The sequence below is a fragment of the Danio aesculapii genome, chromosome 9, assembly GCF_903798145.1.
Source record: "Danio aesculapii chromosome 9, fDanAes4.1, whole genome shotgun sequence".
Classification (NCBI taxonomy): domain Eukaryota; kingdom Metazoa; phylum Chordata; class Actinopteri; order Cypriniformes; family Danionidae; genus Danio; species Danio aesculapii.
This window is the reverse complement of record NC_079443.1, coordinates 30,316,644-30,334,820: the sequence shown is the minus strand read 5'-3', so window position 1 is coordinate 30,334,820 and position 18,177 is coordinate 30,316,644. Positions and strand designations below refer to the sequence as shown.

At 34.7% G+C, this 18,177-nt stretch overlaps 1 protein-coding gene across 1 annotated transcript; it reads right to left on the bottom strand.

Moving 5' to 3' along the window:
* Positions 1-1,444: 1,444 nt before the first annotated feature.
* Positions 1,445-6,927, bottom strand: LOC130234661 (2-oxoglutarate receptor 1). The gene is made up of 2 exons (XM_056464902.1): positions 6,901-6,927; positions 1,445-2,586 (listed from the first exon to the last, which is right to left on the bottom strand). Exons 1-2 carry the CDS (start codon positions 6,925-6,927, stop codon positions 1,594-1,596), a joined length of 1,020 nt encoding a protein of 339 aa, XP_056320877.1. The 3' UTR covers positions 1,445-1,593.
* Between the last annotated feature and the right edge of the window lie 11,250 nt (positions 6,928-18,177).

Genomic DNA, 18,177 nt, shown 5'->3' with positions numbered 1-18,177 from the left:
AATGTTTTCCATATTTATATTAACCGCATGTTTTCTGAGCACCAAATCAGCATATTACATTGATTTGGGAAAGATCATGTGAAACTGAAGACTATAGTAATGATGCTGACAATTAGGCTTTGCCATTAATCGCATAAGTAGTTAAACAAAATTAAACTTCAGATTAAACATAGAATGTTATTTTTAACAGTATTAATGTCTCACATATTCACATGTATTTCTACAGTGGCCAATTGAGTTAGCCCATGTGCACTGTTCAAATGTATTGCCGTTTTGTTATGTTAGGAATGAAACCATCCACTGAATTAAACTGCTGTAAAAAATGCATCAGATCTTTTTTTTTTTTTTTTTTTTTGCATAAATCTGTTAATCAACCTCAGTCCTGATCAAAACTACTAAACATTTTAGAAAAATGACAGGATTTTAACTCTTTAATTGCCAAGTTCACAAATGCGGTCACTGATTTGGTTAAAAAACAAACAAACAAAATGACGTATTTTCATTATAAAATGTTTTTTTTTTTTTTTTTACCTTTTTATTTATCACAGTCTTGGATATGCTTGGGATTTCAAAGCATTTTCTTTAAATATGTTTCAAAATAAGATTTGTCACCAAAAATCGTTCTGCTAGCTGAAACACAGAAAAAGTTATGGCCAAATTAAGACTCAAAATTACCCCAGAGTGGATGAAAACATCCCCAACAGTACATAAGGGTTAATGTACATCATTCTGAAAACACATTTGCTGTAAATATTTACAGTGCAGCTAAATACAGAAACACCACAATGGAAAAATTTAATTCATAGAGTTCTATTTTAACGATCTATGTGCAAAGTCTAAAGTGCATGGTGCAAAAGCATTAAGGACGTGCTTATTCTCTTAATGGGTTATGGGTTTGTTTTTAGAATAAACCAATTCGAGACTCTTCTCCCATTCACTTTTTATTCATTTAATAATTTTCTTTTCAGCGTAGTCCCTTTATTAATCAGGGGTCGCCACAGCGGAATGAACCGCCAACTTATCCAGCATATGTTTTACGTAGCAGATGCCCTTCCAGCTGCAACTCATCACTGGTATAAACATCCATACACACTCATTCACACACATACACTATAGACAATTTAGCCTATCCAATTCACTTGTACCACATGTCTTTGGACTTGTAAGGAAAACTGGAGCTTCCAGAGGAAACCCATGTGAACACGAGGAGAACATGCAAACTTCACACAGAAATGCCACTTGACCCAGCCGAGGCTCGAACCAGGGACCTTCTTGCTGTGAGGCAAGAGCGCTACCCACTGTGCCACTGTGTAAAATATGTAAAAGTAGAATGTATAAAACAAAATAAACATGCACACTTATCAATATATAATTAATTAGGCAAGAGCGGTAGCTAATAAAAAGAAATGTAATAATATTGACCTAAAAAAATTATTGACATTTTATGAAACTAAAAGAAATAAGACATACAGAGACTTTCTCTAATAGGAAATACTGTGAAAATGTGCATGCTCTGTTAAACATCCCTTGGGAAATTTTAATATTTTAAAGGAGGGCTAATAATTGTGCATTCATCTGTATACACACAACACATCAGATCCTCAGGAGGTCTGTCTTGGACATGTGTGGAGTGTGGATCACAGATATCTGTCTGCTCATTCTCTCTCTCCTATGCACAAAGCTCCAGAAAGCTTGCTGAAACTTGTCTCCTGCCAGTGTGTACAGCGCCAGGTTGAAGAAAGTGTTGAGGCCGGCCAGAGGTCGGGACAAGATGTAAGCTGCATGGACGCCTCTCCTGTGCATGCACGACACATCAGATCTGCGCAGACTGTCCACCCTCAAAACACGCATGATATGATATGGCAAGAAGCACACCACAAACACCACCAGAATCAGAATGGCGAGCATGCGCACCTTGGAGCGACTCTGTCTGTTTCTGGATATGCTGGAGCCCAGAACGCCTGCAATGCGAGTGTAGCACCAACACACCACCAGCAATGGCATCATGTATCCCAATATGGTGAGAATCCAACCGTATCCCCACACCACCATTGGATCATTACTGGCGAAGTCAACACATTTTGTCATGTTGTCCTGCTGCCCCACAGTAATCATTCCCAGCATTGGGCCGATCTCCACCAGGGAAATGGCCCAGACGGCGAGGCAAGCCAAAATTCCCCATCTTTTCCTTCGTATCTCTGCAGCCTTCAGTGGATGCACCACTGCGACATATCTGAAGATGCTTAGGCAGGTGAGGAAGAGGATACTGCCGTACAGGTTGTAGTAAAAACAGAAGCGAATGAAGCGGCACATGAATTCCCCCATGCTCCAGGTTTTGGTAACGTAGAATTGGACCAGGATTGGTAAACTCAATGCATAAAGCAGGTCAGCCACTGCCAGGTTCACCATTATAACGCTGCTGCTCTTCCAGGGTTGGAGCTTAATCAGGTAAATGATGATGGCCAGGAAGTTTCCTACAACTCCAACTATGCAAATGATGCTGTACATTACAGGGAGATAAAAACTCTGAATGTAGTCGTCGATTGGAAGACAGTCAGTTGAGTTGATTTCCTTTGCTTTTTGTTGCTTCTCAGAAACAAATACACAGAAAGAACACTGTTTAGTATTTGTTTTACACTAAATACATCTTGTATAGTAGGACTGTGAGGATTAGATTTAGCCTAATATTGCATTAATATGTCATTTGAAAAATACAGGACTTACTTAAAAGTGTTGTGTGTTTACCATTGATGATATATGAGGTAATATGGTTTGAAATGTAAACATGTGACCCTGGACCACAGAACCAACAATACATTATATGAATTGCTAGTGTATGCATCAAAATGATGATTGAAATGAAATATTTTACCAAAAATCTATAGAATATTCATCTGCTGTGAAGACATTTAGTAAATTATCTTCCTCAAATAGACAAAATTTAGGATTTTCTCAGTATTTTGATTCTCGGATTCCAGATCCTCAACTAGTTGTGTCTTAGACAAATATTATCCTATCCTAACAAACCATACATCAAAGAAAATCTTATTCATTCTCTTCTAGATTATATATAAACATCAATTTCTGTATCAATTATTGATTGGGCGGGCGACACGATGGCTCTGTGGTTAGCACTGTCGCCTAACAGCAAGAATGTTGCTGGTTCTAGTCCCAGCTGGGTCAGTTGGCGTTTCTGTGTAGAGTTTGCATGTTCTCCCCACGTTCGCGTGGGTTTCCTCTATGTGCTCTGATTTCCCCCACAGCCCAAAGACATGTGCTATAGGTTAATTGAATAAACTAAACTGGTCATAGTGTATGAGTGTGTGTGTGTGTGTATCTCAGTGCTGCTGGAAGGGCATCCGCTGCGTAAAACATGGAATAGTTGGCGGTTCATTCCACTGTGGTGATCCTAGATAAATAAAGGCCTAAGCCGAAGGAATGAATAAATTATTGATTGGTTTTGTGGTCCAAGGTCACATATTATCATGTTTTTTGTCTATGATTATCCACAAAGTAGTTCAACGAAAGCTAAATTAGCTTTAGGGTTAGGGTTCTGATAGTGGTGATAGTCTCCAGAATAAACACACACACGAAATAACTGAATCATTTACTCAACTGAAACCCCCAGTAAACTGTTCTAGCATAAACATGATGTAGTACACAACTAATCACAATAATATATGACAGATATGATACTGGGATAATAGTTGTTAGAAACAGACACTGAAGACTACAGTAGTGTGCAAAATCAACCACCATAAATGCATTTGTCAGTGAATAATTAGTTGGAGATTTATCCGGTAACCAAACATGTAAAGTCTTCATTAGAAATGCATTTAAAATTAAGTTTCAAAATAATTTATTAAAATAATTGAATGGATATAATGTTTTAGTAGACTGCTGCAAATAACACTGTGTCAGAACCTCTTGTAAAATGATTTAGTTTGTTGTTTATTCAGAATCATGATCTCTAATTAAAGATGATTGTTTTGCTTCATTAGTTCTCTGTGTATCATTGGAAGACACTTGTATTCATTTTATTGTACCTGTATATGTGTATTTTGACTTTCAAAATGGTCAAAGCTATTGAATTGCATGATATAAATCTGACTGTTTGTCAAATACTTTAAATAATATTGTTTTTGGGGACATTAAAGGTAATAATATAATCTATGAAGTAGTTTGTGGATAATAATTCCAAATTTTGAGCAAATATTATTTGTTTATAAACGTCATGCCTCAAAATGATTTACCAATTTATAATTATTGGAAATGTGCAGACAGTTAAACACCTCAAAAGTCCAAACATTAATAAAAAAATATTAATCACCAACTAAATGAGATTACTATAGAACACTCTAATTTGCATCAAACAGACAGATAAGCTGTACAGTATTTGCATCATCATAAATTGCATCATGATTAACCTTGATTTAATGTTTTTTCTTAACACAAGGCATTGCTCACCATGATGAAGTGTTTGTTGATCCCTCTCTTTCTCCTCAGGCTGATGTTGAATCTTCAAGTGTGTTTTGACTGCACTATCATGAATCCATCAGCAGATATTCATTGGCGTGTGCTTTTGTCTGTCAGCTGTGTTTCTGTAATGTCTGGATTCACTCCCTAGAAACACATGGGCGTAGTGTGCGTCATCTTCATCACAACAGAAGCGTGCATTATCCCTTGAGTTACTATTTAACATTTCCAGTAACTTCCTAATAGTAACATTTCCTGCAACACTTCATGAGAAATTCTTATCGCCCTCACTGTATACTGGGAGTGGAAGTTGAATAAATCATTTAACCCTGATTAAACGGCAGTTGCCACTGTAATGACCCTCCTATCTGGTCTAGTGAACAAATATAGAGCTGTTTTGGACATGTGACAATTAAAATCAGAGATGACTCTTTGGTTTTTGTTAAACACAAATAGACATTTCAAAGAATGTTGCAAACTACTAGCCAATAGCATTTTTTCACATAGTATTTTTTCATCCAACATAGTTTAAAAATCATCTTTTGTGCTTCTCAAACTAGTTTGGGATCGCTTGAGGGTCAGTAAACATAGAGTTTTTATTGTTGATTGAACTGCCCCGTTTAAAGCACCTGCTAGTTTGTTTTGTAGAACAAGGATGTTTTTGAACACACTTATGGTATGAGGAAACAGGAGGACACAGTAATAGCCTGCTTCTTTTTTTGTTGTGCATGAAATCTGTGTTTTCCCCCTGTGAACTTCACCCACAGGGTCTCTTGATGTCTCTTTTATATTTAAAGCATCGCACAACCATGACAACCTAAAATTTCCACTGTGACTAGAATGACAACTTTTGAAATCCAGAATAAAAAGCAGAGAAACACAAAGCCTGTCTGGATAGGCTACATTAAAGAGATCGCAACAGAGAGTGCAAAACTTTTTCTTTACCCCTTTTTTTTGTTCACAGATGCAAACGATTTGCATAACATTTAAATATTTAGTCTTAAAGGGTTAAAGGAATAAAAATGTAAATTTACTCAACATTTACTCTCCCTCTCTTTTTTTCTTTTAAACAAAAAGGAAGATATTTTGAAAAATGAACATGCTTTGTTTTGGGAGTCTTAGTCTGCTATCACAGACCAGAGATGTAGGATTTTCTGTAAAAATGGCATAAACATGCATTTCACCCAAAAATTGGTCTGGATGCAGACCTGGTGCAGTTGCAAGCTGAGCTGCATGCAATGCTTTTAATGCCTACACCTAAACCCACCCCTAACTCTACCCTACAGAGTCACTAGCTCTATTAAGTGCAATGTGTCCGATATTGCATGTCTGAAATATGAAGTCTCATCTTGCAAATCCAAGTCTGCATCCAGATACATCCAGGGAATTCTGTCATTATTTACTCATCTTCCACTTGTTCCAAATACATTTGAGTTTCTTTCTTCTGCTGAACACAAAAGAACAAATTTTGAAGAATGTTAAAAACTGGAAACCTAGTACACTCGTGGAATTGTTTTTACTGTGGATGTCAATGGCTGCCGGTTTCCCACATTCTTCAAAATATGTTCAAAAGAAGAAAGAAACTCATAAAGGTCAGACTTTTTTTTTTTTTTTAATTGTTGAACAATTTAAAATTAACAACAACTGACAAAAGCAAGAGGGTCACGGCAATGAAATGAAAAAAATTAAAATATGTAAATGTTTGCACACATAAATACACATACAACTTTCTTGTTTGTCAGATTATAAATAGTTTTTAAATAAAGCTTAAGTTTTGATTTCAAAATAATAAATAATGGCTTATATCCATGTCTTGTATCCATGTATTGGTATTGTATAAAGTGCAATATAAACATGTAAAATGAAAATGACTTGGTTTACTAAAATTAATCTAAATAGACATATTAGATATATGCTCCATTCAATTAGAAGTTTACATGAAGAAGCTGATTGGTAATATGTAACAGTATGTAAGTGCAAAGCAATGGATCTGTTGGAGGTGTACATTTTTGAGCTGAGAGACAGCCTTCACTGAAAAAAATGATGCAAAACTGCAAAACTGTTGCAAACAATTTAATTGGGTTGAATTTAAACAAATTAAATTGAGTAATGGTCAACTTAATTCGTTTGTTTAAATTTAGCCCAAATAAATTGTTTACAACCCCTTAACTAAAAAAAATTTAGTAAATCCAAGGAATCTTTGAATCATTTTTTTCAGTGTTCATAAGGAATCCAAATTGATAATTTACACATGGTTTTATTATTTTGCCAAAAGCATTATACTTGCTTTGTGTATAGTGATTTTTGCCAACAGAAGTAACTAATTTATTTAAAAAAAAAAACTCTATGTATAATGATCTACTGAATGTAAGAAAGCCAAATCTCATAAAGATCCGAGTCACTTCAGGCAGGTGGAGAGCTGACGTAATCATCCTTACGTCTTGTGTCCATTCGGAATCAGAAACAGTGTTGCCAGATTGGGCGGTTTTGAATTTGATTGTGCGGGTAAAAAATGACATAAGCGGTTAGTGAAAATTTGGGCGGTTTTGATCAGAAGGCCAAGAGGTCTTTTTTCATCGAATCCTTTTCGCGGCACATCAACTATTCTGAGGTAGGTCATACGGTAAGGCTGTTGCTTCGAGAACTACTTCGTAAAGTTTGCCAAATCAAGTTTTGTCTGGTAGTAAGTCGACAAAGTTTGTCGTGATAGCCTACATTTTCCTAACGTTATACCTCTCACCTTTATTTACTTTTTAAGCTTGATATCATGTAAATGAGAGAACGACCGGGAGGTCACCGGTACTCGTACAAACCGCTGTCTTTAAATTCAGTCTAATAAATATTCATTTTAAAACATTTGAAAAGTAAGTCTTCAAAGAGAAGTTATGGTGTTGATATTAAATTCAAACAGGAGAGGTCGCTATACCCAGCTAATCATAACGAGCACATTAAAATAACAATGAAAGTCTTCCAGTGAAGACACATTATTGGTTGTTTTTACATATTACAAATGTACATATTACAATATTAGTTTTTATTGCTTGTCAACCGACAACAAACTTTCCCACCGAATTAGCAAAATTTCACAAGATTTATATTTATTGTCAGTGTGTTCAATTATAAAATAAAATGAAAATAGTCCGAAAAATAAATAAATCTACACATTCTCATTGATTTACTGAAGTCAGTATCCCTTTATAAAGTATTGGAATCTGAATAAGATCTCATTTGCTTTTCATTTAAGCCCAATATTTCCATTATGTGATAGCAATAACACAGGTGGTTCATTCCGCTGTCGTGACCCCTGATAAATCAGGCACTAAGCTGAAAGATAATGAATGAATGAATGATAGCAGGAACACAATATTGTATTGATCAAGTGTTTGCATTGTGATTTCTACGCATCACCCGCTAAATCCTGTGTTGCCACTAGATGGTGTGCATTATTAAGTTTTTGGACCTTGATTAGAGCATCAGACAAAAGTCTTAAAATGAACTCAGAATAAAAGCCTCTGCCCATCAGATTTGGTAAATTCTGAAAGAATCAGTGAGATCTAAAATGATTGCTAAGAACAGTCGGAGCTCAGCTTGCAGACTGTTGTCCCCATCTGCTCGTCACAAGGTCTGTCATGTAGAACTACCTGATCCAACACTCAGACATTTTGTTCTCAATACCTGGAGAGAAACTTCTCTGAGAAATGTCAAACTCCTGAAGCACCAATTATTGTTACTGTAAACAATAATTTACCATAATATGTTCACAGTTGTAAGAACCACTTAATTCACAGCACAGAATATAATGTACTTTTGGTGTAAAAGGCAGAGAAACTTAAATGTAAAAGAAGGGTTTATGAGACTAAAACTACCTTAACTATATTAAAGTACCCTGTATTTTTTTGGATATTTCTGTTGGCCCTTAAAATAGAGTTAATAATATTATTACATAATATTATTTATATTATATTATTTTATAATAAATAAAATATATTTTCCATTTGGATTGTCTAGGAAGTGTAGATATAAAAGCTTTCATTCTTTTCATTGCACGTCCTGTATTCTTCAGTTGTTATCTACAGTATATTGTATAAAGTGCAATGTAAACATGTAAAATGCCTGACTTGCCTTACTAAAATTAATCTCTATGGAAAAATTATTTGACTGTACATTCAAAAGTTTTATAAAGCATATATTTAAAAGAACATGCGCTTTTATTGTGAGTGGGTCGCTCAAACAAACTATTAATAATCATACTGGTTTAAAAAGAAAGATAAAGTATGTACATCGTAAAATCATGTTTTTAGATATTAGTGTGAACGATGTTGAGTAGATTTTGGTTTATGTATTCATAATAATTTTTGATTACTTTTAGATTGATCTTACTTTTATTTGACAGGTCATAATAGAATTATTTAGTAAACATTGTCATAAAAAAAGACAATGTATTCTCGGTTAACTGAGGCTTGTGAAAGAACTGCAGGTGGTTTGTGAGCTAAAACTAAAAACAGTATTCCACCATAAAAAGTACAGAAAATAAAGTACAGATGTCAATATGGACAATGTAAAGGAAAAAAGTAACATTACGAAGACAACATGTAGTTTTCATCACTAGAATTGGTTAGAACCAATCATTTATGTATAAATTACAGTTCTTTTTTGCATTACTGTATGTAACCATGTAATTCATATTAAACAAAAGTAATTTAATATAGCCCAATTACAAGAATGCAATGTTTGTAATATGATTATGTAATCCAGATTACATGTATCTGAATGCTACCCAAAAAATAAATATGAATCTGACATGATTATGTGAAGTTATTAATTTGAATGTCTTCTGATGCTTCTCAGCTCAAAAAGGGATACTTTGACATACTGCTTTATGCTTACAGAGTGTTAGAAACAATAAGCCTCTTCATATAAACCTATAGTTAAAGAATAGCACATTATACATTGGATTTTGATACTGAGTGAATCTCTAAAGGAGACACAAACAAAGGTCTTTTTCTCATAAGAAAAGTATAATCAGTTCCTGGATTAGGCTCTATTTAGTTTTTGTTTAATATCACTGCTGTTGGACGAACATTTGAAGTATTAAAGGGATCTCTTATGTGACTTCGGGAAGCTGTGTACTTTTTGATGAAAGAAAGAAGAAGCATTTTCAGTGGTGTTTTTATTCCAGAACATATTATGAAAAGAGACCATTCATATCTTTGATCTGTGGTACTGCAAGACCGGGTCATATCTTGCAGGAAAATCTCATAGTGAAGGATTTACTACATTTTTCAGTGGATACATCATGTGGACTGGTGTCGGCTCTTTGTGAAAGAAGAGATACTTCATTAATTGCTGTGTGGTTGACTTGATGACAGATTAGTGTGCTTTTCTGCTGAGCTTCTTTGGGTCCGCTCTCTCCAGGCAAAAGATGGAGTGTGTCAGTAAATGATCTGAAAATTAGCGTGGTGTTTGTGTGAGATTCTTATCCCAACACTGAGACGCACTTTCATGAGACTTGATCAAGAGTTGAATGCATTAAAAACTGCATTATAAAAACTTTCAGGTCTTTGATGTGTATTGATCATTATATTGTTGCTGTTATGATATATTTTTATGCTGTTGCAGTTTTTAAAAAACTAAATTGATATGTTGTTGCAGTTGTAATCTAATTTAAATGTTTAGATTACATTTTCTATTTGAATACTGTTGCATTATGCAATACAATATTATATTTTTGTGAATAATTAATAATTAAAACAGGCGGCGCGGTGGTGCTGTGGGTTACACTTTCACCTCACAGCAAGAAGGTCGCTGGTTCGAGCCTCGGCTGGGTCAGTTGGCCTTTCTGTCTGGAGTTTGCATGTTCTTCCTATCTTCGTGTGGGTTTCTTTTGGGGTCTCCAGTTTTCTCCACAAGTCCAAAGACATGCTGTACGGTATGGGTGAATTGGGTAAGCTAAATATGCTGGATAAGTTGGCGGTTCATTCTGCTGTGGTGACTCCTGATTAATAAAGGGACTAAGTAAAAAAAAAATGAATGAATGAATAATTAAAAAACATTTTGCGCTTACGGGTGATTTATAAATGAAATTATTGATCAAAATTTATAATTTTATGGTTTTGTTGCCACAATATTTATGTAAAGTTGCTTATTGATTATTAAAAGCTAAAAAAATGCAAAAAAATTTTTTGTGAAATTACAGCAAAACAATGTTCCTAATGATGGGAAATATAAGTAATTTAACGCGCCTGTAATTTTACTTTTATTGGTTCGGTCTGTTAAATTCTACAGAAATTCATCGTTCAGGATTACAAAAAAAGTACTTATTGCTTTAACATTTTGTTTTATGAAAATTTAATCCAATATGGAAATTGACATGCTGTTAAATATGACATGTAAGTTGAATCAAATAAACCTTGAATTATTTAACTTAAGTTACATTAAACAGACTTAAAACAACTTGTATAGCTTAAAATTAAGTTAGAAACATGAGTAACTTATTTTAATGAAGTAGAACTAACATAAAAACATGATTTTTTAAAATACTGTATATTTATTCATTCATTTTCCTTCGGCTTAGTTTCTATTTCAGAAGTCGCCACAGTGGAATGAACTGCCAACTATTACAGCATATGTTTTACGCAGAAGATGCCCTTCCAGCCGCAACCCATACTGGGACATTCTCATATACACTCATTCACTCACATACACTACAACCAATTTAGTTTATTCAATTCACTTATAGCACATCTTTGGACTGTGGGGGAAGCTGGAGCACCTGGAGGAAACCCACGCGAACATGGGGAGAACATGAAAACTCTACACAGAAATGACCTTCTTGCTGTGAGGCGACAGTGCAAACCACTGAGCCACCATGCTACCCTAATACTGCATTTTTTAGCATATATTTTTGCAATATTGTAAAATATATAACATATTTTTATATCTGCTTTTTGATTTGCCATATATTAGACGGTATGCCAAAGTTTTCACTTCTATTATATTGTTTGTTTCTTTCTTTCCTCTTTTCTGTCAAAGTCTGAAAGTGTGTGTGATTAAGTATTTATGAGGTAAGCATTTGGGAATATGTCTGTCACCTAAACCATTAGCATGCCGCTTCTGTTCACCAGGGTGACACCTGTGAACCCAGCATATGTGGAAGCTCGCGCTGTTCACATTCAATTATCATGTGTAACCCACATGTGCATCACTGTCATCTGAGTGGCTGAGCCTGGCTCTGAGGCGCAGGGTTTTAGGGCACAACATCACCTCAACATAAATCACTGCTAATGGCAAGGTAAATCATGCTCTTGCATTTTCAGGCCATTTCAACACAACAAAGGAGAAATAATGAAATAATTTTTACCCCAATCCCTCACCCTCTGACACATGTAGAAGGACTGAATGTTGAAATCTATCCATAGTGTAATTATGACACATTTAGCTGTTGATAAACCATGAGAAAAATCTATTTTGGCAGATGTTTTTGATGGGATAGTTTACCCAAAAATGATCATTTAGGCACTATTTGCTCACCCATTATTCGTTCCAAATAATAAAGGTTTTGTTTTTCTTTTGTTGAACACAAAAGAAGATATTTTGAAGAAAGTTGACAATAAGAAAAACAAATACTATGGAAGTCAAGTGATAGTTTTTCAGCTTGCTTTAAATATCTTTTTTAACATAAAACAGAAACTCATAAAGGTTTAGAACGAATGATGGGTGAGTAAATGATGAGAGAACTGTCAGTGTCAGTTTGGGTATCTTAGTAAACCAAACTAATTCCTAAAAATATATATAAATAAATTAAAAGGGCAGTCCAAATCCAACCAATCTGTGTTCAAATACTTGCTTTTCTGCAAGGAATTTCAATCAAGATTTAGACCATTTAATAACACTGAAATGGCTTTAATCACTGTTACAAATGACCCACTCTTATCGTCTGATTGCGGTTGCATCTGTCTGTTAGTATTGTAAAGTCTCAGTGTGGGATTTGATACTAATGACCAGAAAGTTCTGTAGAAAGTCCTGTTTCTGTAGAAAGTCCCCTCCACTATAATATGGCCATATTTTCCCCTTGAAAAAGATCTGAGATTGCTGCACTCCATTATGCACTGCTCTTTTTTTTTTTTTTTTTTTTTGGATGACAAAAACTTTTAAAAGTTCTAAAAGAAAAAAAAATCTAATAAACAAATAAACACAGCCACGTGTCAGAACAATTATAACGGCAGACGCTTCAATCCCGGTTTGTGGACGTTAAATCAGGTTTATTTTGTACATTAACATAACAGATATCCATACAGCAGTGGATATTAACCTGTGTCCTGTCACCTTTGCGTGCAAAAAGAGTGCAAAGCTAACTAGCGCTCTGTCTGTGTGTGCGTATGTGCGTGTGTGCGTGTGTGCGTGTGTGTGTGTGTGTGTGTGTCTGCTGCGGTGTGCGTGTGTATCTCTGTGTGTGTGAGCGTAAACTTTGTGTGACTCATCGAAGCAACTGCACAACAAATGCTTATTGGTAAAGTTCTTACTGTAGTATTTCTCACAAACGCTATGTGAGATCTGCTTCCTTTAAGTCTGTCTGTTGTCTGACGCAGCCGAGGGAGGAGATTAAGGCAAGCAGAAAGGCACGTAGAAACGGTAGGCGGTGAGGACTAGCCTTAAAGGCGCAGTATGACAAAACAGCCCCCTAGTGCAAAAATGTATAAAATAGAATCTTGCAAAAGGTATAATGAAAAATCTGATGGGTGTTTAGAGCTGAAACTTTACAGACACATTCTGGAGACGCAAAACACTTATATTAAATCTGAAAAAAGGGCTAACCTAGGTGCCCTTTAATATTCTGTTTCCTAATCTTGCCCTTGTCCTCAGATCAAGACATTGTAGGGATATTTTAGTTTGAACCCAAAAATTATCAGTCTGTCAGATGAAGAAGAGCCGGAGTCAGAGATTTAAGTAAATAAAGTTTACTGAAGTTTGCATTTTCATCAGCAGAAGCCAACTTCAACACTAGCATGTTCATAGGCCGCTCCGCTTTAAAATCTCAAAACATCAACAGTTATACTCTTACATAACGTCATTAATTGCATCATACATATACAGTTGAAGTCATAATTAATAGCCCACCTGATTATTTTTTTCCCAATTTCTGTTTAACGGAGAGAATATTTTTTCAACACATTTCTAAACATAATAGTTTTAATAACTAATTTCTAATAACTCATTTATTTTATCTTTGCCATGATGACAGTAAATAATTTTTGACTAGATATTTTTTCAAGATACTTCTAAACAGCTTAAAGTGACATTTAAAGGCTTAACTAGGTTAGTTAGGTTAACTAGGCTTAGGGTAATTAGGCAAGCTATTGTATAACGATGGTTTGTTTTGTAGACTATAGAAAAAAATAGCCTAAATGGGCAAGTAATTTTGAACTTAAAATGGCTTTTAAAATAATAAAAACTGCTTTTATTCTAGCCAAAATAAAACAAATAAGACTTTCTCCAGGAGAAAAATTTTTTCAGACATACTGTGAAAATTTCCTTGCTCTGTTGAACAAGGTATAATCTGTTTCTTACATACTGTATAAGGCTGAGTGTACTCTCAGCCATCTTTATCAAAAGATTTAAAAAGATTTAACACTTAAAATAGCAAATATCACTTTAGACATAATTAACACAGAGCAAATAACAATATAAACAGTTTTTACCGATTCTTCAAGAATCAAGGTCCACTCAACAGGTCTCCATGACCTCTGACCTGATTAAGGAGATCCTGAAAATAGATTTTTGACAGACAAAGATAGGGTCAAAGACACTCCAAGTGAACGTTCCTAAATATATTCCTAAATAAATCATATGAATAAAGTAATGAGAAAAAGGATAAATGATGATTCTTTCTGGTATAAATTTAAAGACATAAATCTTACATAGGGTTAGGGTTTTTTTTAGGACTGCTTGTCATCCGGGTAAACAGGAGCTTGTCCGGTCTGATATAAATGTTTGCCTTCCTTCAGAAAAATAGAAAGTTTAAAAATAAAATAAGTGTATCATTTCAACATTGGAAATTCTGTCATGTTAACACAGTACTGTGACCCATGACAGCTTCTCGATTCCCCCGATTATTGAAATAAGGTCTGTTCTCTCATGAGATAAGAGGACAACTCAGCTGAAGACTTTTAATACGGCTTGAGCTTTTGCGCTGTTAGATCCCGGAAAGCTTCTTGCGAAATGTGAGAGCTCCTTTGTGGTGATTTTTAAGCCTTTTGAGTTTTGAAAAGTTCCACAAGTAACTTTTGCTTAATTATTTAAAAAGCCAACCATGTCAGATAGCTTTTGGGGAAATTCAAAGCAAGTGATTTGAATGTTTGTATAAATTCCTAGCTTTAAGTTAATGTGTTTGGGAGAATGGCTCTAACCTCAATTTTTGGCATCCTAAAAGCTTTTTTTTTTTTATCCCAACAGAAAAACACATTTTCATTAGCAGTTACTCAGCGTAGCTCTTTTAAACGAACACATATGGAAACTTGCAGTGACTGGGCTCTCTGATTTGCTTGATCCACTACAAACACTTTTTATTAAAAACGTTCATGTTCAAGGGCAGAAAGCCTTATTTTGGGCCCCATTAGCTTAAAGAGCGTAATGATAAGGAATGGATGCAGTGCTTACAAAAGAACATTTCCACACCCCTGTTCTAGATCCATGGATGATTATCATCATCTCAGCTCTATGCTAATTGCAGGAGAGCAACACCAATGCAAAACAACAAGCACAAAAGGGGAGCGAGCGATATGGCAGCTCTTCCACCAACAAACAACTTCTTGCATATGCGATTAATGGAGTGTTGCTACAGCAACGGAGGTAATGCAGCATTGCTCACAATTATCTTCCAGTCAGGAGGAAAGTTCCAAGCAAACTAGGTGTTTAGAGCATGGGATTTGTGGTGTTGCTTAGAAAGCTGATGCATAATGATGTTAAGAAGTTGTAAATTGTCTGTAGGAACTTCTTTGATGGCATTTGCGTCCATTTCTTTGTTCTCAGTATGTTTACCATACTAAGGGTATTTTTTTAAGTGAACTGTTCTGTTAACATTTGAATAAAATAAGCTTTTTCCCCTTAATCCATAAATAAATACATGGAGTTTATGCTTGTTAAGTACTGTACAGTAGATGTGACGTATCTACAATGATTGACCTGCCCATTTGTGACTGTAATTGCTGTGTGAGCTTAACACTCCCTGGCGATAATTGTTGTAATTGTGATTAGTACGTCATACAGACCTCGTATGGGCTTTTTGTGACTTTAAAAATAAGCCTGCCTCTGTTGCATGGGAAAATAGAGGTACTTGAATCAGTAAAATAACTGTGTCAGGTGATGTAGGAAAGGTTATCCTGAGTGTGCTTAATGGGGTTATATAATAAGGAAACTGCTGTGATCGTTCTTTGACATGACAAATTTTAAGCTCTACATCAACAGCAGTAAGTCATCACAGTCGTGTTTAGGTAGTGCAATATATTATGCTACAGTTCAGCACAAGTGTGTAAATAAAAAGAAACAACTATGGAGTGTTTTAAACTCTTTTGTATAAGTGCTCCATCATGGGTTCAGATCTCATTTTGTCAGTTTTAAAGGCGCAATATGTAAGATAATATTTAAAAACCACTAGAACAGTGTCTTGTTGAACATTATTTGTTCAGTTGAATACTTACAATAATTCCAAATGTTTCCAAGTATTTGTGAATAATGAGAAAATCTAAATTTTAAGGACATGAAGCTTTCATGTTGTCGCCTGTCAGTGGTGTCAAATCCACTTTACTAGTTTTTGTCTTTACAACCATAGAAACCATGACAACAATCTGATTGACAAATGTGGAATGTAGTTTGTGTCATCTGTCAAACATCTGTTTTGTGCATTCGCTATTATATATCGCAGTTATTCTTTACTGTTTGCTGCAGGTTCTGTCAGCAAGGAAATTTCTAGACAAACCATTAGGTGGTTTTTCTTTTATGCAGAATGTATAATCCTAAACCAGATCGAATCTGCATAGGTTGGACCAATAGGATTGCTATCCGAAACAAATAAATAATAATAAATAATAATAAAATAGTGCAAGGTAAAAATTAAAGGAGGCTGCGATATCTGTTACTAGATCTATTTTTAATTGTTAGGCACCCACATTAAAACATACTAAAGTAATTTATAGTGAATACTACAGTGTTTTATTAACCATACTGACACTGACACCTCCAACAGAGATAAAGATGTTGCATAAATCAGCTAAAATGTTGCTAGAATTGATATTATTGTATGGGTCATATATATTGCAACACCAAAAATAATGGACGTCATGTCCATGTGTTGTGCGACAAGTTGATATATCAATTATTGTGACCGAACTAATAATAAAAGACAATATTAAAATTCTAAGCAAATCAGTCAGGAACAATGGCCACGTTTTAGCATCTTTATACCTTTTTTTATTCCTGTAATGACAACTTTCAGATTGATTTAGTTAATAGTTTAGGTGATAAATTTGTATATGGCAATGTTTGGTTTTGATGGCATAGATCTGCTACGCTGTTTTGATTATTATGACAGATCAAGTACAAGGACTTGATACTGTCAGTATATTCACAGACATGCAGTCTAAAAATTGAACACACTGCTGTGGCAAACATAATATAAATGTATTCCCTATAGCAGATTTCAAACACAGATGGAGCTGGGGTGGAAGAGGGTCTCTAAAAATGTGCTTCAGAATGCTAGTGTAAAGCAACACTGAGGCATTTCAAATATAAGTGAGCTCATTGGCTGCTGAGAATCAGCAACCAATCACCTGCGCTATTTAGTTAATGAATTAGGAGCAGATTAGACCTATCAGCCTGTGCGTGCGTACAGTTTCACAACAGAACTTTGTATTTAAAGTTTTAAAACTTTCTCTTGGCCTCAATCAAATTTATTTTCTGGAACATGATTTAGGTCAAATAATTTTACGCCCAATAAAGTACACCCATAACCAATTTCGTCTCTTGTTTAACCACTACAGACACTTAAGTCAGATTCAATATATTGAGTGTTTTAAACACCCTACGGAATGGTGTCAGAATATTTAGCTGAGCTTACAGTCCTACAGTCGAACATTATGATCATCAAACAGTCTCCTAACAATTCCCAGCCTGCGTCTTAAATTAAAGGGGGGTTTTGCTTTTTCAATCGCTGGTCCAAGACTGGAATAATCATTGGATGTTAGGGTGCCATGTTCCTTGACTTTTATACTGTCTGTAAAGACTGTTTATAATCAATTTTGTGCTCTATGTCCTTATATTGCCTATGTAATCTTTTTTTTGTAATGCACAGCACTTTGGAGCTATACTGTGTAACCAATAATATATATATATATATATATATATATATATATATATATATATATATATATATATATATATATATATATATATATATATATATATATATATATTTCACAGTATGTGATGCACATTTTAGGCTAACTGACAAAATGATTTTACGCAGTGCTGATGATTTAAAACATGATATCTGTTCAATCAAAATGAACAAACCTCATAATGCTAGTTCAATATTAAATGATTTAGCGATGTACTTTCTTTTATGTTGTGAAAAATGAAGAGGTGCTATTTTTCGGTTCAGGTCTTATCATTTCTATTTCTTTTGCCATGAATGGCAAATTAACATCA